At 57.1% G+C, this 27536-nt stretch overlaps 4 protein-coding genes across 13 annotated transcripts in view; 2 read left to right on the forward strand and 2 right to left on the reverse strand.

The window, feature by feature from the left end:
* Window positions 1-20158, forward strand: part of ZC3H18 (zinc finger CCCH-type containing 18) — a 44026-nt gene extending 23868 nt beyond the window's left edge. For 3 of the 9 annotated variants that reach the window (XM_083851836.1, XM_083851841.1, XM_083851837.1), the window contains 10 exons: window positions 5301-5501; window positions 6440-6565; window positions 7703-7804; window positions 9444-9587; window positions 11314-11466; window positions 13562-13722; window positions 14312-14508; window positions 15704-15800; window positions 17760-17856; window positions 19247-19610. In XM_083851836.1, the coding sequence (XP_083707962.1) occupies window positions 5301-5501; window positions 6440-6565; window positions 7703-7804; window positions 9444-9587; window positions 11314-11466; window positions 13562-13722; window positions 14312-14508; window positions 15704-15800; window positions 17760-17856; window positions 19247-19445 (1477 nt within the window). In that variant the 3' untranslated portion in view covers window positions 19446-19610. Of the gene's footprint in view, window positions 1-5300; window positions 5502-6439; window positions 6566-7702; window positions 7805-9443; window positions 9588-11313; window positions 11467-13561; window positions 13723-14311; window positions 14509-15703; window positions 15801-17759; window positions 17857-19246 lie in introns of all 9 variants that reach the window. The other 6 variants (XM_083851838.1, XM_083851840.1, XM_083851839.1 and 3 more) reach the window with 4 other exon arrangements.
* MVD (mevalonate diphosphate decarboxylase) overlaps window positions 1-27536 on the reverse strand; it is a 56228-nt gene that overhangs the window by 25322 nt on the left and 3370 nt on the right. The gene's annotated exons all lie outside the window — the stretch shown is intronic.
* IL17C (interleukin 17C) lies at window positions 21436-23915 on the forward strand. Its single transcript, XM_083851449.1, has 3 exons — window positions 21436-21637; window positions 23039-23370; window positions 23495-23915. The coding sequence occupies exons 1-3, from the start codon at window positions 21635-21637 to the stop codon at window positions 23742-23744; spliced, it is 585 nt and encodes a 194-aa protein (XP_083707575.1). The 5' UTR covers window positions 21436-21634; the 3' UTR covers window positions 23745-23915.
* CYBA (cytochrome b-245 alpha chain) lies at window positions 24841-27091 on the reverse strand. 2 transcript variants are annotated; one of them, XM_083794912.1, is made up of 6 exons: window positions 26920-27091; window positions 26159-26228; window positions 25854-25928; window positions 25654-25737; window positions 25495-25576; window positions 24841-25387 (listed from the first exon to the last, which is right to left on the reverse strand). In XM_083794912.1, exons 1-6 carry the CDS (start codon window positions 26975-26977, stop codon window positions 25205-25207), a joined length of 552 nt encoding a protein of 183 aa, XP_083651038.1. In that variant the 5' UTR covers window positions 26978-27091; the 3' UTR covers window positions 24841-25204. The 2 variants fall into 2 exon arrangements, with proteins under 2 accessions (XP_083651038.1, XP_083651037.1); XM_083794911.1 differs by having other exon boundaries at window positions 26159-26258; window positions 26920-27086.

Consider the following 27536-nt stretch of genomic DNA (forward strand, 5'->3'; position numbering starts at 1 on the left):
TTGGGTTTCCCAGGCTGGAGGGAGGTTTGTCCTCTCCAGCGGGACCTGGGCTCCTGCCGCTCTGCACGCTGCAGCCCTGCGGTGCCTTCATCGGCGCTGCAGTGCTCGGAAGGGTTCCCCTCCTCCTGCTCCTCGCTTACAGGACGCGTCCATGCTTCTGCGCGTGCTCCTTGGGATCTGCAGCCCCTGCGAGGTAATGCTGTGGAGGTAGGGATTGCGATAACTTGTTTACATCCCCATTTTCTGCGGCGCAGCCTCCAGCCCGAGCGATGGAGCCTGGTTAGACAGCTCGGCTTTTATTTGTTCTCCCAGCTCGTTTGGGAAGCCGGCGATAATAAAAATGGCTCTGCAAACCAAAGCGGCGAAGCTCGTCGAAGTTCTCCGTGGAGCGTTGCTGTCGCCTGGAGTTTTCGTTCGTCTTCGCGGTTCTTGAGGTTGTGCCACAGCAGAAGGAGAAGGGTTTCGTAACCCTAGATCAAGATGAAGAAGGGCATCGAGTGACTCAGATGTGGAGCTCAAGGAATGTGTTTTTCGTTGGCATTTTGGGGTTGGAGCTGCTGGAGAGATCCCACACGCTGGATTTTATTAAAGCAGACGGGAGAATCGCTGCATGCGGGCACCTCCGCTGGGAGAAGGCTCTCGAGGCGTCAAATGCTCAGCCCTCGGGGCAGATCGCATCCCGGATAGGTTTATCTGCCCGCTGTGATGATTTCATACTCCAGATTGTATCTCCACTATTTAATTTCAAAGCCTCTCCCCAGCAGGCTTTGAAGAAATCTTTTTTTTTCTTTCTTTTTTTTTTTTTTTCAAGCAACTGATAACCCTGCTTGAGATGGAAACATCTCGAGAAGCAAAACCCTTGCTAACACCTCCCCAGGATGAGTGGCCGTGCTGTAAGCGTTAGCACTGGATCCAGGGGGTCAGGATTTCCTGCTGTAGGTGGCTCTGGGGGCCGTTGCATTTCTCCGGACACGTGGCGCTGAGGATGAGTGACTTTATTGTGCTGAGACGGAAAATCTGCCCGCGTGCACGTGCTCTGCTGGAGTTTATTCTGCAGAAATCACAGAGCCTTTACCGACTGCCTCGGCACGTGCCTCCAAACGTTCCTCGAGTTCACTTCCTCTGGAAAATTCCACCGGCACCGAAGGAAGGCTTGCGGCGGTGACACAGCCCTCGCTTCCCCGCGAGAGACGAAAGGGCTTGAGAGCACGGCCGGACTTTCCTCTCTGAGCAAATCGAGCCGTAGCTGCCGGCCAAAACAGCAGCCCCGGAGCCAGGCCGACGTCAGCGATAAGGTTTGCGTTACCCGGGGTGGCGGCGTCACCCCGGGAGGGGGAAGGAAGGAAGCACTTTTCCCTGGGAAGCCTATTTTCCGTCTGAGATTAGAAGGGCTTCGGCGTCATTTGCATAACGCAGGAGGAGGAAGGCTCGGCCACGCGGCTCGACTTCCCCCTCCCGATTCCTGGCGGGGCTCCTGGGTGCCGTGCCGGCGCACGGGGCGGTCGGGAGCTGCTCCTCCTCGCTGCCAAAGCGGCGTTCGGCTCCAGCGCTCCGCTCGATTGCTGTAACTGAGCGCCAGCCAACTCCGGGTGAACGCGTTCGTTCTGGAAAATAAAGCTTTTAGTCATTTTAAGGTCAAAATGGGCTTCGGAAATAGCCGCGCTCGTGCCCCGGTGACGCACGGTGCTGCTGCTCCGGGCGCTGGAAGGAAACGGAGCTGCTTTCGCTCGGCCTTTGTCAGCCCCTTTAACTCCTTCTGTAATGTTTTCACCTGCTGTCATCCAACTAATTAGGGACGTTCATTCTCAAAGACGTCCCTCCGTGTCCTGAAAGTTGGAATTTGGTGAAAAAGGAGAGCTGGGTTCGCACACACGCCTTGGTCTCGTGCGACTCCTTTGCCGGCAGCTTTGCTGCAGCTCAGTAGTGTGCTCATCCGAGGCTGAGATCGTAAAGCACAGGACCTGACCTCGTGGCTCAGCACCCCAAAACCACACGGCTTCTCTTCTTCCCCCCCCCGTTAGCCTTGTGCCAGCTCCAGCTGCTGTTCAGTCCCCACCATGGGCCACTTGGACTCGCTGACCCAGCAAGAAACTGGGTCTTTATTTTTTTTTTTCCTCCCTCTTCAACCGAGGAGGTGAATTGGCTCACGGAGAGCTCTGACCAGTGCCACATCAAGCATAGGACGGGAAGTGGAAATGACCCAGCTGCAAGAGTGAAAGGTCAGACAGCCTACCCCAGGATCAAACCATGGATAAAGGCACCCAGCCGCACAGCACTGGGAACAGTGATCCTGCTCGCTGTGATGCCAGGCAGCCCCCCAGCCTCGGGCCAGCTGCCTGCCTCCTCTCCTCGGTGAGCCCCGCTCCTGGCCTCTGCTTTCATCCCAACAACTGCACCCCATCGGTCTGCAGCAGCGAACATGATTGAAACGCCGACTGTTTGGGCTGCTAGCCTGCGACAGCCTCCTCAGAGACGCCCGTGCAGGCTGTCACTGGGACGTTACTCCGAGGCAGATGGCGAGGAGCTTGGCAGCTGCTCAGGTTTACTTTCAATTCTGCCTCCCAAATTCCACCCGAGGAGGCGAGCCAAATGGCATCGGATACCGGTCCCTCGTGTTAAGTTGAACAAGTGTATTGGGTGATGCCGCATGCCGGGCACGCAGGTAACTCCTGGGGAAAGACTTTGAAAATGTCCTGACACGCGCATCGCCTTTCTTTCTCGGCTGTAGTAAGGTGACGTGTTTGCTGCTGAGTCAAAAGGCAAAGCGTATCCAGAAACGAGGCTTTCTGTTGTGGTTTTCCTGGGGGGAAAAAAAAAGCTCTCCTCCAGAAAGTGACTTCACCGGGAGAGAATTGCATCAAACCAGGTAATAGGTGCGAGTAATGAGACTTGCTCTCGTAGTCGCCTTTGCTCCAAGCCTTAGAGTTAAGTGCGAGCTGTTCCCACGCGGGGTCTGAGCAGAGGCTCAGCACCCGGGCTGTGAGCGTGGGCAGGTTTGTGCTCTTTTTGAGAGAGAGAGAGAGATTCTGTAGGAGACTTTTCCTTCTGAGAACTGCTGCGGGATTCTTATCCATGTCTTGAGGTGGGAACTGCCTCTGTGCCAGCAGAATATTCCCCCTGCATCTCCCAAAACCTGCGGACTCAAGTCCCCAAGGAGAGGACACCGGAGGGGGTCACAGCCTAGCAATATTTGCTGGCATCCTCACATCGTGCTCTCCTCCTCCGTGCTGCTGCTGTTTATCCTGCCGCTTGATACCAGCTGACTGGGCTGTACCTTAGCTTCTTTTCTCAGTCCTGGCAAGGGCTATTTAGCCTTATCAGAGTATAATTAGTAGGTCGGGTCTATCTCAGCCCCGTGTTTGGAATCATGGTCTTCCTCCGTGATTAGATGCCCAGATGTAGCTGCAGATGTAATACGGCAAACTAGACCAGCCCACGGCAAGTGATGCGTTAACCAGCGTGTGTTGGAGCAGTTCTGGAAAGGGTGATGATGCTAAACACAGATTCTGGTGAATAATGCTGAGCCATAAGCCTGCTTGGGGCTCTCTTAGTAGGCAGTCAGCAATTTCGTGCGCTGCTACGTCACCCTCAGAAGCATCTTCTGGGGCTGGAGTGAGATTTGTGGCACCGGCGAGCATGAAAGAAGAGCTTCTCCCCCTCCAACGTTCTGTATGTGCAGAGAGAGATGTGGGACAAATCGTAAAATTGATGGGGTTATATCAGGGGAGATAGGGAAAGTGTAGGACGCCGTGCTGTGCGTGTGCAGGTTTGGCAGGAGGCGAGAGGTAGTAGGAGTTTAACTGAGTTATGGCGGTTTTCGGTAGCGCCAAACCAGGAGGTGATGCGGCTCCCCAGGGACTGGTGAAGCCTTCAAAGGGAAGAAGAGGCTGCTAATGAAGGGCTTTAATTACCCCATTGTCTGCTGAGAAAGAATTGTGGCAAGAAATGTAATCCGTGGAATTATTAGAAAACTTTGGAGGTTGCTTTTTTTATCTCGAAAGGTAGAGGAAGTCGTGTGGGGAGTGGTTGCTTCACGGTGCTGTGACTAATAGGGTGGTACTGGCTGAACCTGGGGCTGGAAGGTGCTGTCCCTCCCCCAAACCCTCAGAGTGAGAGGGTTCATTAGCTGGAGAAAAGGAATAAAGGCATAATTATACGGGTAATTTGATGAGCGCAATAGACTTCATAAACCTTTAAGCAAGCATAAACTTTGCCTAAAACCTGACGAAGAAGGTTATGAGCAGGTAATTGACCAGTCATATGCAGGTTAGAGTAAGGGTGAGGAAAAAACCCACGTTAAATCATCCATAGATAAGAGATGCGATAAAGCCTGGCCTGAAGAAACTCATTAAGGAACCATCCTGTGCGGATGCTGAAAAGTTAGCGCTGGGTTCTTTTCAGAGGGTTGTGGGGCAGAGTGGGAGCCCTGAGAATGAAAGAAACGGGCTAAAGAAAAAGGTTAAAGAAACAGGTTAAAGAAACAGGTTAAACACAGCCCGAGCCATAAGAAGGGGAGGGAAGAAACGTCTGGGTGTCTAGGCTGCCCTGTCAAATCTGCATGGTTATCAAGAGCAGGAGAGCACGTGTTCAGCTGTGTTTGTAAGCACCTAGAGAATAATGCGGCGATAAAAACAGCCACCGTGAGCTCGGCCGGTGAGGTAAGCGTCCCCTTCGTACGGGTAAAAATGGATCGGCGTGCCTTGGCCGGGGTGAGGCTCGTGACGCAGCCCCACGTGGTGCCCTGATAAGGGAGCCGTAGGAAAGTGATTCAAAGTGATTCAGGCTGCAGCTCTTCTCTTAGGGCCTGCTGCTTGTTTCCGGCACCTTGCTCTGTTGAGACGGAGCTTCAGGTGCGCACCCCAAGGCTGTCCTCGGCCTGGGTCTGTTCAGGATTTTCGGTGCGCTGGGGGCAGGTTTAGGTTGCTCCAGTTCTCGCCGCCTGGCATAGCAAGGAAGGAAGGAGCAGCTTTTGGGTTCCCTGCCCTCCTGTCTGTGCTTCGCTCCTTGGAGGCACAGAGCCGAAGCTGAAATCAGCTGGCAGGTCCCAGGTCAGCCTGACAAAGCGGTTCACAAAAGTGCAGGTGCTGCTTTTCGAAGGGCCTGTGGTCACTGTTTTACAAAACAATAGCTGTTCTAATACTTACCTGCCACAAAATGGTGCTGTATATCCTGCAGCGGAGCTTAAGAGCTGGTACTAGCATGCAGGACAAATTTTTGAGATCTTTTCCTGGCCCTGTGTTCCTGGTGGCCTTACGGTATAAAAATGACCCCAGGATCTCAACTCCTCTTTTGTTTTCCAGCCGCCAGCCTGAGCCACCAAAGAAGGAGAAGGAGGCGACCACGATTACCGCCGCTCAGTCGAAGAGGGCAGATGAGTGGAAGGACCCGTGGCGCCGATCCAAGTCCCCCAAAAAGAAGCTCGGTCTCTCCGTCTCTCCCAGCCGCGCGCGCAGGCGCCGAAAAACCTCCGCTTCGTCGGCGTCTGCTTCTGGTTCTTCAAGGTAAGCGAAGGCAAAGAGCACGTCACATCCAGGCCTTGTAGTGCGTCAGGGACCGTGGCGTGCCTCTTTCTTGCTAGCAGGAGGTGTCGGCGTGTTTGGGGAAGCGGTTGAAGGCTTGCAGCTCAGTGACTGTACGGGCACTGGCACGCAGCAGGCAGTGAGGTGGAAGCCAAAGGGGGCACGGAACCGTGGGTGCTGTGAGGAGATGTGATCTGCTGAAGACTAAGAAGAGGGGGAGGAGATCGTTGAAAAGATAGCTCTTAAGGGAAATTAGACTCAGATGTAGGTCCACATAGCTCATCTAGATGAGCACTGACCTTTATAGGAGAAGGAGAATTGAGTTGGAACCTAGTCTAGTGGAAGGTTTTCCCTCTCCTTGACGGGGGTTGGATCTTTAAGGTCCCTTCCAACCCAAATCGTTCTATGATTCTGTGATAAGCTGGATCCATTTCCTTTAAATGTTTGAGCTTGAAGCTCCTGCAAAGAGGAAAAAAAACATATCAGAGAGGAATGAGGAACACGGCGAATTGAAGATACGGATCTCATAAAGCAAAGCCCTCCTGCAGAAGATCGCTTTTCTCACTGGAATCGCTGCACCTTTGATTTTCCTGTTTTCTCCTACATACGTGACCCAGCCTAGCAGGAGGATTGCCTAGTGAAAAGTAGTAAAATCGTGTGGAAGGAGCTCTCAAAAAGGGATGGAAAGTCATTAGCTAAAGGGAAGGATGTAAAGTTCAAGGACACAGAGGGCTCTAGCAGCAACAGAATCGTGTCTAAAAGAAAAGGTGGGGTGGGGACTGAGGGAAGGCTGTAGTCCTGACAGTCCTTTGTGGAGAGGGTGGGCAATTTTTGGAGCAGTATTTGAGAACGTGGGAAGAGTGTACCTTGGTCTCCCAGGACTTCTCGAGAGGCACTGAATTTAAATACTTCTTTTGCAGGTCCTCTTCTCGGTCGTCCACCTATTCTGGGTCAGGTTCCTCCCGATCTCGTTCCAGATCGTCGTCCTACAGCTCTTACTCTAGCCGCTCGTCGCGACACAGCTCTTTCTCAGGCAGCAGGTCCAGGTAATGGCTCTTTGCATTCGCAAGTAACGGTGTGCTATGCCCCAAGCACTTGCTAGCAGCTACTTTTGGTGCTACTTAAAAGCAAATAGCCAGCTCTTGAGAGAAAATATTTGAAATACTTTCCTGTGTGAGCTGAATACGACAGACTGCAAGGCAGCGTGTTGTTTCGGTCGCTGAATGAAGTCGATGTCAGCCACCCGCTCCTCTCCCCAGCACTCCCACCCACGTGTACGCTGCTGCTGTGGCTGGGCTGTTTCCCATACTTGTGGTAAACGAGCAGTTGTAGGAGCCTGGCTGAGATTAACGTTTCCGTCATTTGCATTTTATGATTGGAAGAAGCTATTGGCATCTCTTTTCTATTGCACTGGGATTTCTATTTAAAGAGGCAAATCACATTTCTTTACTAAAGCAGTCCATGCGGTTTTGTCTTGTGATAGACTCGACACTTCAAAGTAACAATCCTCTGTCCCATGCTGATTAAACGCAGGCATGTTTATAACTCTGCCACTTCCTTGCCCCTGCAGACAGTTTCCCAAGTCTGGAATATGCATAGTAGGAGAACTGGCTCCCTAGATAGGAGACACTTCTTAAGGGCTGAAATGCACAGAGCCAGAGCGGATCACACAGCTGATGAGAGCGCATGGCTTCATTTGCAGAGGTGGTTTCTCTAGGAGAGACTCGGGTGGGAATTGTTCTAGACGCAAGCACCTAAGCTTTTCTAGCGGAGCAGGCTGACATTCCCCAGCCACCCCGTTCCAGCCTCAGTTGAAGCAAATCATGCTGGACTTGCAAGTCAAAATCCTGCTAACTATTCTTTAGACGTATTTCCCCCAAGGATAGAATATGGAGAAAGTCTCCAGGTATTGGTGTGGAATATCTGAGGGTGGCTCTTCCTTGCAGCCAGCCGTATTTTTTTCCTTTTGTTTTCTACTTCTACCACCAGTCTGGTGACACAACTTGTTGTTCTGAGCAGAGTCCAGATATGAAACTAGGATAAGCTCAGACTCACTGGGACTAGTTCCTCAAATGCAGTCACCAGCCGAGGGAGGGAGTTGTGGGCTTGAAGCACTGCTAAGGAGACCGAAAACCTTCTGCAGCCCCAAAGACTGAGCTGAATGATCTCTCGTTCCTTTCTAGGTCACGGTCTTTCTCATCTTCACCATCTCCTTCCCCAACACCATCTCCACACAAGCCGCTTCTGAAGGCTAAAGGGGAGTTATTACCACCCCCTGGTAAAGGGTAAGGCTTTGTGTCTGTTTCGATAACGCAGCCCAGAAAAGCCTCCAAACGGCAGCCTAATTCCTGACCTGTGTCAGACCCTTCTGACCTGCTTGACGGTTTAAGGAAGAAATGGAAGATGCAAAACGTGACCTCCGTAGAATGGTGTTCAGCTTTGCATGGCTGATTAAATGATGGCACTCTCTCTTATTAAAACCAAGTTAAACTGTGCAGGTATCCTTAAGAATTGTATGTACACGCGCGTGTTTAAGTACACGCACAATTTGCTATTTGAACATTGTGTGTGTGCAGATATGCTTATGTAGGATCTATGCGAAAGTTTAATTCATTCATCTACCGTAGCTTTAGTTAATACACAGCCTTAGAATAGCAAAGTGGTTCAGACTCCTCTGCTCTTAATATTGGACACAAATCAAAACAGCATTGGAGCTGTGAGACTGTTTGTTCAGCAGATTATGCCTCTGCTCTTTTAAATACTTGAAGTTGCTGTTTCACAAACCCCTGTAATACACAGCAAGTTATGGATCCGTTGGAGGGTGTCACAACACCATAGTGATGTCACCGTTTTTAAGGTGACCTGCAAATGAATTACACCATGGGAATCCCCCTGAATTCTCCAGAATATGGGACAATAGCCCTTGCCAGGCTTCTTGTACCTTGTTGACCTGCTTTTTTTTTTTTCCTCTTAACTCAGAGGGGTCAACCCTTTAAGGACACGCTCCGTGCCTGCAGCAATGTTTTTACACCCTTCCAGTGTGCATTGCGGTGCTGGTTTGGTAACACACAGCTCCAGCCAGCAGCCTGCACCAGCACGGGGATTGGTTTAGCCATGTAACATCGCGTGTGCTTAATCGCATGCTCTGCAGGGGATGAATCCAGATATTCTTAAACACGAGAGGCGGAATTAACAGTCTCTATTTTAGTATGCAGACAGCCGCCTCCTCCCCGGTTAATAGCAGGTGTGACATCACTGCAGGGAATGCTGAGCAGTAACCGGCCAGGAGACTAGAACTTGGAGTGCTCTGAGCCCAGAAGTGAGCAGCTCCACAGTAATTCCCATCTCACGTGGTAGGTGCCGTATAAAGTCACAAGAACGTTGCGTAGTGGTCACCCATCCGCTGTTCTGCAGGGTAAGGCAAGCAAGGGACAGGTCAAAGGGACGTCTGCACACGTGTACTCCTTTGCACCTTGCAAATCTGAGTGAGGAGAGAGGTCGTTTTCTGCATAAACGGCGTGCAGTTTGATTTTGAGGCCCGACTGACAGATTTTAAGTAGGTAGATGCGTTTTGGATAAAGAAGTGTAGGCTCAAATGGCTTAGAAACAGCAGTGATTCTGCACAGTCTACTTCATGAGCTGATTTGCGAGTAGAAAACATATCAAAAATTGGCTGTTTTATAGGAACTTGTCTCTGGAAAGGTGACTTGGTTTAGAATAGTGGAAACAAATGCCTTTCAGTGAACCCGTGTTGTTTAAGAGTGGTTTGGTGAAATAAGCTTTCTTTTCCGAGTGTCTGTAGCTACAGTAATTGCATCTGTTTGGTCAGCACCAAGTACGAGTGTGTTTTATCGCTTTTGGAAATGCCTGTTTTCTGTAATCTGCTGGATTTGATCGTGCCCATGAAAATTTTGATCTTTGCAGTGAAAAATCTGTGAAGAAACTAGCCGCCCTTCCAGTCCCTCAGCCGCTCGCTAAAATTACAACAGCTGCACCAGAGCCAGCCAAACCAGGGGATAATAGAGAGGCAAGAAGGAAGGAACGTCAGACAAGGACTCCACCCAGGAGGTAAGAAAGCCGTGGGGTGGAGTGAGGTTTGGAAGATGGACCAAGCCCTGGGTTTCTCTCTAGAGTACCAGTTCCAAGGACTCTTGATATTCAAGATGTCTTTTTCCTGGGGCAGGAAGGAAGTGGGAAGAGAAGGGGGGGGTTTGGAGGGTGAACACCAGTGACTTGCCACAGCAAATGGCTCCTGTCCCTAAAGGGCTGGCTGGGTGATGGAGTAGGTGGAATGCATTAAATGTACCAAAAAGCAGCATCTGCAGTGCAAAAAAAAAAGGCCTGTTTTGGAGCAGCTGCTTGGGGAGGCTGAGCAGCAAGGAGGCAAAGGTGCGTTTGGTCCGGAGAACAGATCGGACGTGCTGGCGGGTCAGGATTTGGGCCCTGTTTACACGTGCTAGGATGCAGGAGGTGTTTATTTCTTCTGTGTGGTCCAGGAGCTGGCTCATCGGCCTCCAGCAGTGCAGCTGGAGGAGACGAGGAGCTCCGCGATGTGCTCGGAGCCCAGCGTGCAGCTTGCTGGCTCCCCTGCCCTGCTTCTCTTCCTGGCTTCATCCTGTGCGACTAGTCTGAGCGTTTCAGGAGACTTGTTCTGTCTGTCCTCTGATTGTTTTCGTTGTCTCTTTCTCCTTCCTTTGCATTTGAAATGAGAGCGTCTCCTGATAGTTTGCAGACAAGGAGCACTTGTCTGGATGTAAATGTGTTTATTGGGCTTCAGCCATTATTCTGTATTTAGAAGCGTTACAGAGCAGATGCAGGTAGCGTTGCCTGTTCTTGGAGGGACTCTGAGTCAGCTAAACACAGCTGAAACTCTTCGTGCGTCCTTCTCACATCGCAAGATGTGAAATAGCAGTGTGCTGCCTGGTTGCCTGGTCTGTGGAAGCAGCAGTTCGGGGGACACGAAGTAAAATGCAGCCCAAATGTAATACATACGCCCTTATTATGGGCACGTGAGGAGTCTGAGGATGTTTTGTGCCTGCAGTAAAGCATACGTTGGTTTTCGTGGACCGCTGGATGGTAGTTCTTATCAGTGTATTTTCCAGGTAGCTGTAAATCTGTTTTCTGTTCAAGTTTTTGGAAGCGTCCAGAGTAGATTCTTAATTTTGCATGGGATTACCTCTCCTTTTTCTTCCCAGTAGCTGAAGAAAAGGCCTGGGGCTGAGCAGTTACAATTTCTTTTCCATAGAAACTCCTTCAGTTCTACTTTGTTTCACTTAAACTAGTTAATCATCGTGGATGCCTTAAGTGACTTTCCCTTGTATTTTTATTCCAGCCTTGGTTTGTTTTTTTCTTGCTTGTACCCACACCACCTCCACTGCCCGGTGCTCTCCTTGCTGCACAAATGACAAGACAGCTCTATCTGTGCTGGTACTGGTGTGTTACTCAAAAAACAAGTATGGTTATTTACAGAGCCTGAAATACAAGATAGTCCCAAAACAGCAATTTTTCTTTGTAGGAAGCATTTGCTCCTGGCATCACCAGGGGCCTAAGGAGCCTTCAGCTCCCTCTTTGTCTGGCTCTGATGAGCATTATTCAGTCTTGCATAAAATATCTGCTCTCCAGAAAAGAGATCGGGAAGACAATGCTGAGAACAACATCTGAACCGATTACATTTGCAGAGCGCCATTCTTTCAGACGGGTCGGGACACCAGCAGAACCGTCCCTAAACGGTTCCTTCTAACCCCATTTCGCCGCCGAGCGCAGCGGGGTGAGGATGTCGTTTGCTGTGTTGCAGGCGGACTATCAGCGGCAGCATCAGCGGCAGTGCCAGCAGCTACAGCGGTTCCAGTTCCCGATCTAGGTCCTTGTCTCGGTCTCTCTCCAGATCTCATTCCAGATCGTCGTCTGCCTCAGTCTCCCACTCCGCGTCTGGGTCCAGGAAGTCCAGGTACAGCCTTGCCCCTCCGTAACCTTTGCTGAAGCAGCAGGGGCTGATAACTAATTGTAATTGTTCGGTTTCTCGCAATGAAAGCGCTCGCAGCTTCAAGTATCAGCGGCTGCAGGTAGCTAGGACATGGAGCGGGATTGTCCCTTCGTGTGGGGTTATGAATCCCACATCCCAAATCACGGTACTGCTGTGTTGGTAGAGGCCTCGTGGCTTATCCAAGGAAGTAATTGGTCCTGGGTGCTGAACTGTCCGCGTTTACCTAAATTATGGCCAAACCCCTTCTCCTGATGGCCAAGTCTTAACATTTTGTCTTGCTGGGGGGGGGAACCAACACCCCATAAATTAATTTATTTACAAGTAACAGTTTAGGGCTGGGGAGTTTTGCTGTTCTAAGCCTCTGCTGCCTCCAGTTACCGAATGTCCTTAGGGAAGGTGCTTGGCCTGCCCGGAGAGGTAGGTCAGAAGAGACCTAAAAGGCCCAGCTAATGATATTTTTACTTTGCTGGTGAAGTTGCACGACCAGTTCCCTTTGTGTTTAGCCCCAAGTGGGTAGTTATAAGGCTGTTAATCTGTGAGATTTGTAAACAGCTAATTCCCTCCAGTAAGGAGTTGTGAAGTGAACCCCTTTCAAGTCCTTCCTGCAGATTTTTTGCATCTGTTCATCGACTGGAATCCCCAAAACTTCCCAAGCAGCCTTGAAACGCAAAGCTTCCCAGCGGTAAAGCACGGATTTAGAAGCAGACCTATCACCTAAAGCCGGTGGATAAAACAGGGTTTAGCTCCGACCATTGTTAATTCCCACGTGTGAACCCTGTGAAACTCCCAGGTTCAATATCCGCATTATTTTACAGAAATGCCAGCTTGTTTACCGCGTGCTTGGCACGTTCGTCAGATCGGGCAGGTGATGCAAGAGGTTCGGAGAGCGCTCGGCTGTGCGAGGGCTCGAGGGGAGAGGATGTGAAAACCTTCACCGCAGGTGTTGCTCGCGCGGCACTGGGCCGTGCCGCCTGCTGTTGTGGGCGTGTGGCCGAGGAGGGAATTTAGGAATTAGCCTGTACCCAAACCAGGTTTGCTGTCACAGTTGTGTAGCCAGGAGCTTTCCCAAAGGATTTTCTGGCTCATCCAGTCACTGTTGTGGCCTTCAGTGAGACTTTCTCCCAGAATTTAGCCGTGTCTTGGGTACCCGTGGGTAGCAACTTGGCAGCTTGCTCCAGGTCCGCGTCGCAGCTGCTGCAGCCCCTGCAGCCGTGCGCAGCCCGGCTTTCACTGAGCGAGCCTGGATCTCGCCAGCAGCTGCTGGGGTGCGGAAGTCGGTGCGGCCTGCAGAACCTGCTCGAGAGGCTGCGTAAATATTCACACGGTTAGGATACAGCTGGTCCTGCGCGGCGCTGGGAGCCGTGCAAGCCGGGTCCCAGCTGGCTGGGATTTGGGGCAAGGCTGTGGGGGAGACAAGGGCCCCGAAGGGAAATCCACCTGTTTTTGGCCTAGCCCTGCTTTTTTTGTCTGGCGTGCTCCTAAGTAGAAAGCCTTTCTTAAATTAATATGACTGTCTGATAGTTTTAATGTTGTGAATCCATTAGAAGATAGCCATCTTAGAGGCTTCCTTCCCTGTCATTACCGCTCCTGGCAGCGTGTGCCTCTTCCCAATAGGCAGCCGGGCTCTCCTGTACCCTGGGGAGCCGGGCAGGAGATTTGGGCTGTAGGACTCGAGGTCTGTGAATAAACTCGTACAGCAAAAGCACTGCCAGGAAACCCTTGACCTGAGCCATAACGCTGACATGTACGTGGCAGCGCACACCCTGCTTTCACTTTTTGTTTACCTGGGGTAACAGTGACCTGCTCGAGTGTTGCCTTAATCCTGTTTATAAATAAACAGCACTTTCTAGACTTCAACACGTTCAGGATTTTCATACTGTCTGCGCCCCAGGAGGCGCATCCTTTGTCTTTTCCCTGGATGTTGCCTGCCTTAGGAGCTTTCTGCCACCCCAGCCGCTCTCTTCTGGTACGCTGGGGGAATTAAAACACAGCTGTCTGTCGCATCGCTGCCTGGTTCCTGTTGCGTTTGCGACTGTAACGGGTTGTTGGCTCTTTCCAGGTCCCTGAGCGTGAGCAGCGTTTCTTCTGTCTCTAGTGCCTCCTCCAGCAGCAGCTCCGTGCGCAGCGCTGACTCCGAAGACATGTACGCGGACCTGGCCAGCCCCGTGTCCTCAGCCAGCTCCCGATCCCCAACCCCGGCGCAGCAGAAGAAAGGTAGAGGTACCTGGTTTGGTATTTTCGTCTCTAAGGGGTACTGGAGAAAGGGGGGAGCAGAGATCTGCATGCAGCTTGCTTGATGATGCTGTAGGCGCCAGGAGAATCAGTCAGCAGGGCACAAGTGTCTGGCAGAGTCAGGTGAGACCACGGAAACGGGAGGCTGTGGAGCAAACACATTCACGTCCCTGTGTCTGTGTGTCTGTGGTGCAAAGATGCCTTTTCCTGCCCAGGAGTTCTGCCTGGTGCTCCCTCATTTTTGTTCTCTTTCACCATTGCAAGGTGATGGTGATATAGGCGCTTTATGTATATATAAATAAATATATATAAAAACTGGATGACTCCAGTCTCAGGTTGTAATTCCTCTGTCCCTTTTAGACTGTAGCAGAGGTGGCGGCGAGAGCCGTTTGTTCTTTGTCTTTTATGCTAAGTGTTCTTTGTGGAAATTATGGTTTCCTGGACCTTCTGACCTTGGGGCCACACGCCACGGCAGCTGGTGTGGGCTTTTTCAGTGCTCGGAGGAGCACCCGCTCGCCCTGCAGGCAGGCGAAAGGAATTGGTCGCAAGCCACATGTCTGCGCTCTGCTTCCAACAGGAAAGTCAAAAAAAGAAGACAGCGCTAAAGAGGAGAAGCGGAAACGGGACGCGTCTGCTCAGCTCCTGAAATCGGCCAAGCCCGCGCAGGGGAGCAAATCCCAGCAGCTCCTGCAGCCCCAGCAGCCCGCAGCCCCCCAGGCTCAGCAGGGGGGCTTCAGCGCTCACAAGGAGATCAAACTGACGCTCCTGAATAAGGTGAGAGGAGCGGGGGTGCCATTCCCTCTGCCCCGGGGGTCCGAGGAGCGGACGGGGCCGCGCTGGGGCTGCAGGCTCGGGCAGAAGGGGAGCTGCAGGCTCCGTGCTGTCGGGATGAGCTCGGGCGGGTAGCTGCTGCAGCTGGGGCTGGAGAGGCGGCGCACAGAAACCTGTCTGGCAGCACACACCCTGCGGTGGCTTCAGCTTGGGACTGTGTTGGCGGCTCCCCTGGGGCACATTCCTGCTGCAGCTTCAAGGGCTGTTCCCGGCTTTCTTTTCTCGAAGGCTGCATCCCAGGCAGCCAGACGGAGGCATGTGCGGGGCCTTGCCCGCCGACGGCATGCTCCGCGCACGCTTCCGAGTGAGCTGTCCTCCCCCTGGCCTGATCCAGAGCCAGCTGCTGACAGGTCATTAGCTGAGGCAGGGGGTAAAAGTGGCGTAAAGGAGCCTGCCACCCGCGGCGAGCCCGGTGCTCTCCCCAGCGCTTACAACGGGGCCCGATGCCCAGCTTCAGCGCAGACTCAATCCACATCAGGCGAGAGTTTGACCTCGTGGGGTTCTGTGCCAGAGCAGGGTGTTGGCTCCCGTCACGTGGCCGGGTTCCTGGTTTTATTGTGTTAATGTTTTTTTTTGGTTTTTTTTTCGTGTTTTTTTTTCTGACGGTCTGAATTTCCCGTTGCAATCTGAGGCTGCAGTTTTCCCTACTTCCCTGTGCCGTGACGCGAGGCGCCTTTATCGGGTCTGTGAAGCGTGCTCCGCAGGGAGGAGCGTGCAATTACACCTAACTGCGGGCTGGCACAGCCGGTGCTGGACCGAGGCGCAGCTCCCCAAGCCTCGTTGACATTTGCTATCCTTGGTGCTGCTGAAAAAGACTCCCCGAAGTGCTGCTCTCCTCCTGTTCCTGGCAGGAATGAAAATAGCCACGACACGCAGCGCGGCGTCGGCCCCGCTGCACGGCCCGGCCGCCAGAGGCTGTCGCTGCTCCCTTGCAGAGGCAGGGGAATTGTGTGGTGGCAGGGGAATTACGCGGTGCCGGGGATGGCGGGGACCGGAATGCACCGGGAGTTTAACAGGAGATGCGTTTGCATCAGCGAGCCAGCGCCCCGCGGGCACCCGTCGCAGGAAATAATCTGTTCGCTTCCCTCCCCGGAGGGAAGTGGCCACTCAGCTCCGTTGTCTGCTTAATTCCATTCAGGCAGCTGACAAAGGAAGCAGGAAGAGATACGAGCCGGCAGACAAAGACAGGCCGACCTCTCCAGCAGCCAAACGGGCGAACCTGTCACCCGACAGAGGTGAGACATCGGCCGGCGGGGGGGGGGGGGGTTTGGCCCCGGCGGGGTTCCTGCCCTGCCACCGGGGGCAGCCCTCGAGCACCCCGGGTCGGGTGGCAAACGTCCCCTAAAAGTCTCCGCTGCAGGAGTCCCCTTGCTGGAGGGGTTTGCTGCAAGCAAAGCCTTGGAGCGAGCGATCGCCACCGGATCCACGGGCGTCTCAGCCATCGTGCTGCGAAACCGTGGTGGCGATGAGACGCTGCGGGCTGGCTGTGAAGTAAGCGAGGTGAGGTCAGCCCCGGGCAGGCCGAGCCTGGCTGTGCCTAGCTGTCTTGTGGTGCGCCTTGCCAGCGCCGCGGCTCCGCCGTGTCTGTGCACCTCCACTGCAAAAAAAAAAAAACAAAAAAGAAACAAAACAAAAAAAAAAAACAGAGAAGCCCTCGCTTTGAAGTCACGGCGCTCTCACCTCCACCTCAGGTACGCATCCGTCCTTCCCAGGAAGGCCGCCCCGTCTCTTGTCGTGGCACTGGATGCGGCTGTTGAATTCACAGGGGCTTCGCCTCGTGTTCCTGTGTATCGCAGCGGGATCTCAGGCTCCTGATAAGGCTTCTGGCAGTGCTTAGAAAGGGAGCACGGGCTGCCAAGGCTCCAGGATGGGTGCAGTACTTGGCTAGGTCAAACAGCCTGCGAAATGAGCCGATTTCCCCACTTGCGTGTGACACAATCTGATCTGCCCTGTGTGATTAGAAAGGCGCAGGCTTTCCAAGTGTTCTCCTGTGTCCGGGTCCTCAGCAGTAGTTATTAGCACTTGGAAAACCAAGCCAGCACGCTGCGCTGAGAGGGCCCTGAACGTGATGCTCCAGCCTCTGCTGTCACAGCTGAAAAACAAGGGGGGGGGGGAAGCCGATGGCCAGAGGTGCCTCTGTTTTTGGCATCCCGTGCCAGCATCGCCACGTGATGTTGTTTTCCCTGTTGTCTCGGCTGTAGGTGTATCTTGTTGACTCTGGGTGCTCGCCAGAAAAAATTCTGCTTGCATTCAACCACTGCAGCATTGGAGAGGAACTGGGTGAGGTTGAAGTTCACTGGGACCTAGTTCGCAACTGCTGCTGGGCTGCAGACAATCGAACGGGTTGATCTAGCAAACGGTGCTCATTTTATAGATGTAGCTGTAATTACACACTTGATTTGTTGTCTGTATACTATAAAACACTTCTAAACAGTGGCAAATGGGACACGAGCCCCAGCAGCAATTCGGCCTCACCTCGCAGCGGCGAGAGTACGCTCGATGGAATTGGGACCGAGCAAGAGGCACCAGCCTGTGCTCAAGAACCGCCGCACAGAGCTGTTGGTGTCCGTGCTGAGTCTCACGTCCCTCTTCTGTAACCTTGCTGCGATCAAATCTGCAGCGCTGCCCGTCTCGCAGTGTCGGGAGCAGAGCACTGACCTAACGAACACGGGCAGCGGGCGGTGCGCTGGGCCGTTGGGCACCTTTGCTCTCCGGAGCGGTGATGAAAGCGAGATCAGCACCCCGGGAATTACTGTCCTGGTAGCAGGGCGTGCGGCTTGGCTGGTGCTCGGGGCTCAGGACAGCCCCGGGGGCACGCAGGCTGCCTTCCAGGTGTAGCTCCCGCTCCGTGCTCCGGGATATCAGCGGCTGGAAACCCGTTGCAGCTAAGCAGGGCCCCCGCTGCCTTCTCACCGCCCACGAGCCCGCACGGCTCCGATGCGGCAGCTCCCTCCAGCCTCTGCTGAACGAACTCGGGGTGACGCCGGCTCCAGGAGCAGGCTGAGCTGTGCTCACGCAGCGCTTGTTAAGCGAAGTGCACCCTGTCAGCTGCCTTGGGTGCCTTCGTGCCCGCAAACTGCATCAGCTGCCCACAGATAATGGAGCACCCGCGTGGTCCGCGCCGAGGCGGCACGGTGGGCAGGTGACGACCTCGGTGACGAGCAAGAACATCTCACCTTTTATTTCCCCGGTAGGCTCTCGTGACAGGAAGGCAGCCGGGAGAGCCTCTTCACCCAAGCAGGAGCGGCAGAGGGGCCAGAACACGAAACCATCTCCTGCGCAGGCAGACAGGTCAGTGCGCGCTTGCGCTCCTGGGGGTCTCAGGGACAAAGCTGGGGCAGCAGAGCCGAAGCGGAGGCCCTCATCCCCCTAAAGTAACAGCCCTGCGGAGAAGAGCAGAGCCCTGTGCCCTCCTTCAGCCTTTCCTGGGTGGGCTGAGGCTCTCACGGGGAAGGTGAGCGCTTCTGATGACCTACACGTGCCGGAGAAGCGCTCGTGCTGCTTCCCGTTTCCCCAGTTGTTCGCTTCCTCCTCTTGGGGCAGCTTTGAGACTCTGACCGGAGAGTTTCCAGTTGCCGTGGAGGCAAAGGGAGAGGAAGGACGCGAAGCTCCTTGGCCGGGAGCCAGAGGCGCTCAGGGGTTCGCACAGGAGCCACCGCTGAGCTGTTCCTGCTCGGGAAGGAGCCGGCGCACCGGGGGGGGTTTCTTGAGGTCGGTTCCGGCAAGCGGAGCCAAGTGGGTTAGGTGCGAGCGTGTGGTGCTAGGGAGAGGGAAACTGCAGCCCCTGCTGCCCAGCTCCCCCTGCCTCGGGTGCCCAGTTCCCTTCCTTCGTACCCTGAGCTGCTCAGCGTGCTGCTGACGTTGAAACGTGGCCCCCGCGTGCCTCTAGGCGGTGCCTGGCGCTGCCTTCGTGCCTCCCGTCCCCCCTGGTGCCAGCTGACCAGCTCACGGCCCATTTCTTGGCAGCCTGCGCCTGCTGCCGGTGCTGGGAACGTCCCATTGCAGAACTGGATGTGTGGCTCCAGGGGCGTTGGGCTGCGCGCCGCTCCGAGCCCTTTGGCTAGCGGGTTGTGGAGCACCTTGTGCGGCACACCTAAAGCTTCCTCGGGCCTCGTTGCCCGTAGCCAGCCGGCGCCGCTTTGCATTTCTCAGCTCCGAGGATCAACGCGAGCAAACGGGCGCAGCCCTGTCCTGCACCCCTGCCTTCCCTGGCCGGCAGGACTCATCTCATCCCCTCTGCCCAGCCCGGGGCGTGAGCGAGCCTCCGTTCCTGTGTGTCAGTGTCTTCCCAAACCAAAGCCTAGCCCCAGCCGCCACAGCCCCGTGCTGCTGGCCCTGAGGTCCTGTTTTCTAGAGCTGAAGAGGAACCTCAGCCTTCCCAGGCTCACGGTGCTGACCGCCTCCTCGCTTTTGACCCTCTCCTGCCTGCTGCCGTCGGCAGTGTCGCCTGCTGGGTTTGGCACACCCCGTCGCAGCGGCCAAGGCGCTGAGCTTAAATTTCAGGGTTCCCCCGGGGGCAGCTGGGCTTCCACTGCCTCAGACGGTTTACCAAAGTGACTCCTCTCATCTCAAACCTGTTCCTTCCGCCCGTGCTCGGGGTGATTCTCTCCACTGGGTTTGTCCCCGTCGCGCCTGCCGCCTTCCTCACCGCCCCGTGCCTTTTTTTTTTCCTCCCTGCCAGGAAGCGCCAGCTCTCGCCTCAGTCCAAGAGCTCCAGCAAAGTCACGAGCGTACCGGGCAAAGCGTCCGAGCCCGGCCCCACGGGCGCCAAGGCGGGCAAGTCCAGCACCCTGTCGCGACGGGAGGAGCTCCTCAAGCAGCTCAAGGCGGTGGAAGATGCCATTGCTCGCAAGCGGGCCAAAATCCCTGGGAAAGTATAGTGGGCCGTGCCCCTTTAGTGACTGTTCATGTTTTTATAAATAGTGTAAAAGCGGCCACTTTGGGATTTTGCAGTTCTGTCTTATTTTGGCTGCGATTCTTTTTAAAAAACAAAAAAACAAAAAACACCCCCTCCCAAAAAAAAAACAAAAAACAAACAAAAAAAACCACGAAGTTTGTCAGCTGCGACCGCGCGCTCCTGCTCCCCCGTGGGGCCGGGCAGCCCGAGCCAGCACCAGGACGGGGGCCACCGCCCCCCTTTTCCATGTAAATTATGCACAGAGGACTCCAGCCCTGTCGGATGCTCTCACTACTTCCTCTCTCTCTCTTTCTCTCTCTTCACTTTCTCCTCTTTGCTAGCCTTGAGTTGTATTCTCCTAGTTAGCCCTGCTGTGTGTTGAGTGTCTTCAGCAATGCAGTTCTATATACTGTGTAACGAGAGAGCCGAAAACTGCTGTGAACTACTGGCACCATCACCTTCTCCCCTGCCCTCCTCCACCAGGAACAAAAATATATATATATTCTTGACTGAAGTCTGATTGGGAAAATGACCTGTCTTTTATTTTAAGCAGCGGATTGTTTTAGTTGATTTAAAAGGAGCCCTGAAGCTGTTGTGGGATGTCTGTCTAACAAGGAGGGTCCTTCTTCCCTTTTTTTTTTTTTCCTTTTTTTTTTTTTGAGGGATATTCCCTGAAATAAAGTATTTTGATAACCAGTTCTTCCTTTCTCCGCTGTCCTCTGCATGCCCCTCTTCCCTCTCCCTTGCCTTAAGGGACCTGTCCCCATCCCTGGTTCCAGGCTCTGTGGTTTTTATTCCTGTGTAAACCCCCCAGTACCATTTTTACCCCCTCCAGTGCCACGGGGCCTCCGTGCCGCCACCATTGTTCAGCATCAGTGAGGCCAAGTCCCTGCTGCGAAGCCCTGCGTCCCCTGCTGGTGCTGGTTTCACCCAGCGAAGGGGGGGTACCCCTCATCCAGACCCTCTGGGGGTGGCTTTTGGGGTCCCTGCTGTCACGCTGCCCCCCGAGGCCCTGTGTGCCTCGTCCCTGCCCGCTCGGGGCTGGTGGCCCTCCAGCACGTCGCTGCCGAACGCCTGCAGGTTCCATCTCCGGGAGAAAAAAACCGCAGTGCCCGGTGCCAGGTCGCTCGGTCTGGTTTGCAGCGGCACAAGGCTGCTTCCTGGGGTGCTGCGGGGACAGGGGCTGGGTGACGAGCCTCGTACTTAGCACACCAAAAGGGGTTTGGACCGGTGCAATGCTGCTCTAACAGGACACACGGCCCGTGGAAGCCCCTCGGTGGCGAGCAGGGACCCCCAACCCTGCTCCGCGTGCTTCTGCAGCAAAATGGGGTGCGAGGGGCTCCTTGCGGCGCCCCGGGGGGGGCTTCCCCTCGCTGCCTCCCCCCTACGGAGCCGCACGGAGCAGGGAAAACCCCCTCCGCTCATCCCTGAGCCACCTCTTCTGACCCCGCCGTGCCTGAGCCCTCTCCGCCGGGCGCCCCGGGGAGCCGCAGCCCTTGAGCCCTTTCCAGGGTTGCCCAATTCGGGATTTCTGCTCGGGGTTTGTGGCAGCCCCGGGAACGTGACGGTGATATCACCGCCGGGCTTACGCAATGGGGCCAGGGCTGTGACAGCACGGGGCACGGGGACTGTCCCATCATTAGGGTGCCTTCTGCTTCCCCGTGGGTCCCAGGAGGGTCGTGGCGCGGGGGGCAGTGGCTGGGGACCATCCGTGCGGATGCCCCCAGGTGCCCGGCCGGGCCACCGCCACCCCAAACCCCCCGGGACCTGGATGTCCCAGCCCTGCGATGCTCCACGCCGCTGCCGTGCCCATCAGCACCATGACACCAAGCCACCCAAACCGGGCTTCACCCCTCTCCCTTTTACCTCCCCATCCCGACACCTCCGCGCACCCCTAGATCCCTCCCCCCCCCAATACACCAACCCCATTCTTTGGTGGGGGGGGGTTTCGGCAAGCGATTTCCGGGCCCCCCCAGGAGCAGGGCTGGGACACGCCGGGCCGAGAAGGAAGTGCAGCGGCCCGCAGGGAGGAGGAAGGCAGCCAGAGCTGGAGTTTCCAGGTGTGTGCACATCACCTGCCCGAGCCCTATATAAAGGCGGCGGCGGCGGCGGCGTCGCCACTCGGCTGCAGCTCGCAGGGTGCCCGCCGCGCCTCCCGTCCCGCTCCCACCCATGGTAACCCGAGGGGTGCGCGAGGGGGCACGGGCGTGGGCGTGGGAAGCGCTTTGAGGACGGCGTGGGGGGGGTAACGGAGGTGTGCGAGGCAGGGCTCGGCTGCCCCGGGGGGAGCGGGAGGTGCGTGGGTGTGCGTGGGTGTGCGTGGGTGTGCGTGGGTGCCCCCCGTGCACACGTGGGGCTGGCGGCTGCTGCATGGGGACGGGCTGCTGCTCTTCTATAGTGACGGGGGGGGGGGGTGGAGGGGTAGCTGGGGATGAGTGTGTGCGCGTGCGTTGCACACACATGTGCATGTAGGCTGGCACGTGTGCTGGTGCACTGCTCGGAGCGCAGCTGGTGCTGGATGCGTGCAGGGGACGTGCACTGGGCGCACGTGTGTGTGTGTGCGCGCCTCTGCATGGATGTGCTGGCACCAGCTGAGTGTGTGTGCGTGTGTGTGTGTGTTACATATCAAATGGTGTGTGTGGGTATGACAGCTACACATAGACATATAATACATATACATTTTATATATATATATATAAAAAATATATAAAAAATGTGTGTGAGAGCCACTAAATATATATAATTAAATATGTACATAATTTAAATATATATGTGTAGTGTGTGTATATATATATATACACACACATATATATATGTATATACATATATACATATATATGTATATGTATATATACACACACATATGCACATACAGTGGCACCAGCACATGTGGCTCTCACACACACAGTGCTGGTGCCACTCTATGTGCATATGTGTGTGTATATATATATATATATATACACACACACTACACATATATATTTAAATTATGTACATATTTAATTATATATATTTATTTATGTACTTATACATATAGAAAAAGTGTGGGGTTTTTTTGTGCTGGTGGGGGTGCTGAGAGGGGCAGGAGCTCTGTATATGTGGCTGGGTATGCTGTAGGATTAGGTGTGCGTGCCTCTACACACTTAAGCTGGTTTTTTGTGTGTGTATGTATATATATATAGTCAAGTGCTCACACAGCCACACGTGCACGTCTCGGTGCCGGTGCTTCTGCATGTGTCTGTGCACGTGGAAGGGCAATTTTGGGGTACGGCTGTGAGCTGGGACTGTACACACACACACACACCTGCATGGGCTGCTGTTCTTTGTGTGAGCATCCCCACATCTTGGTGAGCTGGTGTGCGCACATGCGGCGTGCCGGTGCTTTGGGGGAACTGGGGTGTGCTGGTATCTGTGTGTGCGTGTGCACACGCATGCCCGTGGGAGCCCCCAGAGCAGCCGTGTGGCTGCGAGCTCACCCCAAAGCCTCCCTTGGGGAGGACGCGGGGGGGGTCTGTGGGGTGCTGACGGGTGGGCGCTGGGCGCGGGGCTGCCTCCTGACCCGCGTCTCTCCGGCAGGGCTGGCTCGGAGCCCTGGCTCTGCTGAGCGCCCTGGCGCTGTGCCGCTGCCTGCGGCGCCCCGGCGCCCACCCGCACCATCCCCACGTGCACTGCTACAGCGCGGGCGAGCTGCAGGACGGCGAGGCCCCCGCGCACTTCGTCAGCCGCAGCCTGCGCTGGGACCACTACGTGCCGGTGCAGCTGGTGCCGCAGCTGGAGCGCCTGCAGGACGAAGCCCGACGCCGACGCCGCCGACGGCACCACCGCGAGCGCGCCTGCCCCGCGCTGCAGCTCCGCGCCGGGCTCCGCAGCGAGCCCAACGAGCGCTCCATCTCCCCGTGGCGCTACCGGTGGGTGCTCGGGGGAGAAAAATGGGGTGGGAAGGGGGGAAATCCCACCGCGGGGTGGTCACCGGCGCGGTGCTGGGGTAGGGGGGAACGTGGCGGGATGCTCACGGTGCCCCCGTGCCCGCAGCATCGACGAGGATGAGAACCGCTACCCCCGCAAGCTGGCCTTCGCCGAGTGCCTCTGTGACGGCTGCGTGGACGTGAAGACGGGCCGGGAGACCACGTCGCTCAACTCGGTGGCCATCCACCAGACCATGATGGTGCTGCGGCGCAAGCCCTGCCCGCGCCCCTCCGGCCCTGGTCTCGTCACCTTCGAGGTGGACTACATCAAGGTGCCCGTGGGCTGCACGTGCGTCCTGCCCCGCACCGGGCGCTGACCCCCCCCCCCCAACCCCGCTCCGGTGGAGCCCCGTAGCGTGACCGTGTCACCGCTCCCCCCGCCGTGCTTGTTCTAGAGCACCCCCCCCCCCCACTCCCCCCCCGCCCCAAACCACCACCGTTTTATTTATGAGTTATTTATGAGCCCTGCCCCAAGACCAGGGGCCACCGACGCCTGCTGGGGGCTTTTTTTTTTTTTTTTTAAACCCATATTTATTGCTGATCCCCCCCCCCCCCACCCCCCCAAAAAAAAAAGGCAGTGGCCCCGGGGTCCAGCATCACCCCCCCGATGCCCGAGTTGTCGCTGCAGACCCTGCGAGCGCTCCCCGGGCGCTCGCTGGTTATTTATTCCCCCGTAGAGCTATTTATTGTGTCCTCTGTGTGCTATTTAACGTCGGCACCGTGCAGCCTGAAAATAAATCCTGTCCCTCCGTGGCACGCCGCATGCTTTGTCTCCGTCTGGGGTGACGTGGGGGGGTTGCAAAATTATTGGTGCAGGGTTGGAGGACGTGCACGGGTGCCCCCCCCCCGCCAGCTGCCCCGCGGGTGCTCAGTTTTGGGGCATCTCTCAGCCCCATAGCGCCCAGCACCGCAGGGACCCCCCCCACACCCCCCGGCACCCGCAGCACCCCGCCACCCACTCCTTTCCCATGGCTCAGCCCCCGGGCACCCACGGGCTCAGCGCCACCTGCTGGGGCCGCCCCACGCACCCTGCCAGCACCCATGGGTGCCGTGGGCTGGCTGCCAGGGCTGGGGATTCCCCCGGAGCAGCCGCTGGTGCCCAAAGCCAGGAAGGATTTGTCCCCCCCCCCCCAAGCAGAGGATGGACACGGGTGTCCCTTGTCCCCCCCCCCCAAGATACACCCAGACCTCCTTCATGGCCCCCATTTCCCTGCTGGGGGCGGTCCCACAGGGCTCTGGGGACTTCTCTGGGGCACGAGGTGCAGCTGCAACGCACGGACCCCCCCCGAGGAAAAGGTGTCACCATGCCTGCCACCCCCCCCCAGCTGGAGCCATGGAAGATTTGGGCACCGAGCCCACCCCCCCCTCCCCAAGCTTACACCCAGGGCACCAGGGAGCCGGACGCAGGCAGGATCCGGGGCCTTTTGGTGCTTTTATTGCAAAAAAGCGATCGGAAAAACGTTAAAAACGAAACCGAGGCGGGAGCCGCCGCAGCGAGCGGAGCCGCGTGAGCCGTGGGCGGCCCCCGTGGGGGCTGCGTGGCCAGGGCGGGGGGGAGCTGGGGCTTCCATGGGGATACGGGGAGCACCGGGGGGGCCACCAGGACCTGAACATCCCCCAGAGATTTGGGGAGCACCGGGGGGGCCACGGGGAGCTGAGCACCCCCTGGTGATTTGGGGACCCCCCCCAGGCACCCCGTTGCCCCCGGGGCGCAGCAGGGAAGCGGGGATGGGTGGAAAGGGGGGCCACAAGCAGCAGAAGCCGCCCCCCCGAGGCATTACTCGGCCTCCACGGGGATGGGGTTCACCTGGCCCCCCTCTTCCGCCGGCTGCTTCCTGCGTGCGTCGGCGGGGGGCCGGGGCGGGGGGTTGCTGGGGGGCTGCTTGATGGTGTCCCCCACGTGCGGCCGCTCCCGGGGCTTCTGCTCGATGGGTCTCCACTCCTCGCCGCGCACCGCCGCCTGCGAAGCCAAGGTTGGGGTGGGGGGGTCAGGGGGGAGCCCCCTCCTCCAGCCGGGCCCCCTCAGCCCCCCCAAAAATCCCCCCCTTGAAGCAGCTCCGCGCTCACCAGCAGGTAGATGCCGCTCGCGATGCCCAGGCAGACGGTGCCCAGGATGGTGGAGAGGAGGAAGCCGGCGGGGACGGCGAGCCTGGAACCATAGGGGGGGCTCGGGAGGGGGGCTCGGGGGGGGCTACACCCCATCCCTGACCCCACACCCCCACTTACGCAGCGTGCAGGACGGCTCGGACGTAATAATTCCTCGTGAGGGGCCCGAACACCTTCACCACCGCCGTCATGTACTTCTGGCCGCTGCGGGGGGAATGCTGGGGGGGTCAGAAGGGACGGGACCCCCCCCCCCCCTCAGCCCCAAGGGACCCCCCGTCCCCAAATCCCCCGGGTGGCTGCGGGGGGGGGGGGTCACTTACCAGCGCTCCATGGTGGAGCCCTTCTTGCGCTTGCTGCGGGGGTACTCGAGCAGGCAGACGAAGACGCCTGCAGCGCTGGTGGGGTGGGGGGGGGGGCGGGGGTCAAGGAAAAGCGGTGCTCGGTGGGTCAGGATCAGTCCCCCCGGGCGCAGCCCCCGTGGGAAAAGGGGCAGAAACGGAGAGATTTGGGCCCAAAGCCGGGGGCAGGGAAGGTGTGTACGCCCCCCCCCTCCCCGTCCACCTCCCGGGGTCCCGAATCGGGGCAGGGGTCTCCCCGCTGTCCCCCCCCCCGCCAGCAAGGATACATGGCGTACACGGCGAAGTACCAGCCCTTGAACTGCCCCGCCACCGCCACGATGCCGCCGGTCAGCATGACTGCGGGGACACCGGGGGACGGTGGGGACACTGGTGGCCCCCCCAGCCCACAAGGTGATACGTGTGTGTGTCCCCCCCCCCCCCCCCCCCCAGCCCGGGGACCCGTGGAGGGGGACGCCGGGGTGACGCTGCGCGTGGGGACCCCCCGGATTCAGGGCAGGGAACTGTGGGACGAGGGGACTGGGGTTGGGGGGGACATTTTGGAGCCCCCCCCCACCCTGGCAGAACTGGGGCTGGGGGACAGCGCCTGGGGACCCTGGGGGCTGCGCTGCCGCCTCCAGCTCCGAGACCCCAGCCCTGGGGGCACCGCGGGGTGAGCCCCCCCCCCCCCCCGGGGTGACACGCTGCTCCACGGGTGACCCACTCCCACGGTGACACGCTCCACGGGTGACACCCCCCCACGGGTGCCACCCTCCCCGTGTGCCCCCCCCCCCCACGGGTGCCACGCTCCCCGCCCGCGCTTCCGCGTCCCCGCTGCTTCTCACTTCCTCCATCCCCAGACACGGCTGGGCCAAAACGGGGGGGTCACGGCCCGATACGGACCGTGGGGACACACACAGGGGGACAAAGAGGGGGGGGTCCCCGGGGTCCCCGCGTGGGGGATCCGCGCCCCGCAGCCCCCTCCTGCCCCCCCCAACCCCCCCCCCCGCAGTCCCCTGCCCACCCTCGCAGCCCCCCCCCCCCCACTCACTGAGCCCGGCCGCCAGCGCCTGCTCGTTGGCCCACATCGCCCACTCGATCTGCCCCATGGCCCGGCTCGCCACGGCCCGGCCCGGCTCGGATCGGCTCGGCCCCGGGACGCAGAAGGCGGCGGCACCGCGATGGGACCGAGCCCCGGCCCTAAACCGCGCCCCCCCCGCCACAAACCACGCCCCTTTCCCATAAGCCACGCCCCCTGCCGATAGGCCACGCCTCTACCGATAGGCCACGCCCCTTTCCCATAAGCCACGCCCCCTACCGATAGGCCACGCCCCTACCGATATGCCACGCCCCTTTCCCATAAGCCACGCCCCCTGCCGATAGCCCACGCCCCCTACCGATAGGCCACGCCTCTACCGATAGGCCACGCCCCTTTCCCATAAGCCACGCCCCCTACCGATAGGCCACGCCCCTACCGATATGCCACGCCCCTTTCCCATAAGCCACGTCCCTGCCGATAGGCCACGTCCCCTACCGATAGGCCACGCCTCTACCGATAGGCCACGCCCCTTTCCCATAAGCCACGCCCCCTACCGTTAGACCACGCCCCTTTCCGATATGCCACGCCCCTTTCCGATAGGCCACGCCCCTTTCCCATAAGCCACTCCC

Source organism: Anser anser (genome assembly GCF_964211835.1).
Source record: "Anser anser genome assembly, chromosome: 11".
NCBI lineage: Eukaryota > Metazoa > Chordata > Aves > Anseriformes > Anatidae > Anser > Anser anser.

Bases quoted from the DNA above. Each gene is read 5' to 3' on its own strand.
- IL17C (XM_083851449.1), top strand. The intron at 23,371-23,494 runs GTGGGTGCTCGG...CCGTGCCCGCAG, and splicing joins ATCTCCCCGTGGCGCTACCG to CATCGACGAGGATGAGAACC.
- CYBA (XM_083794911.1), bottom strand. From the start codon at position 26,977: ATGGGGCAGATCGAGTGGGCGATGTGGGCCAACGAGCAGGCGCTGGCG. The intron at 25,738-25,853 runs GTAAGTGACCCC...TTCCCCCCGCAG, and splicing joins GGCTCCACCATGGAGCGCTG to CGGCCAGAAGTACATGACGG. The intron at 25,388-25,494 runs GTGAGCGCGGAG...TTGGCTTCGCAG, and splicing joins CGAGCGGCATCTACCTGCTG to GCGGCGGTGCGCGGCGAGGA.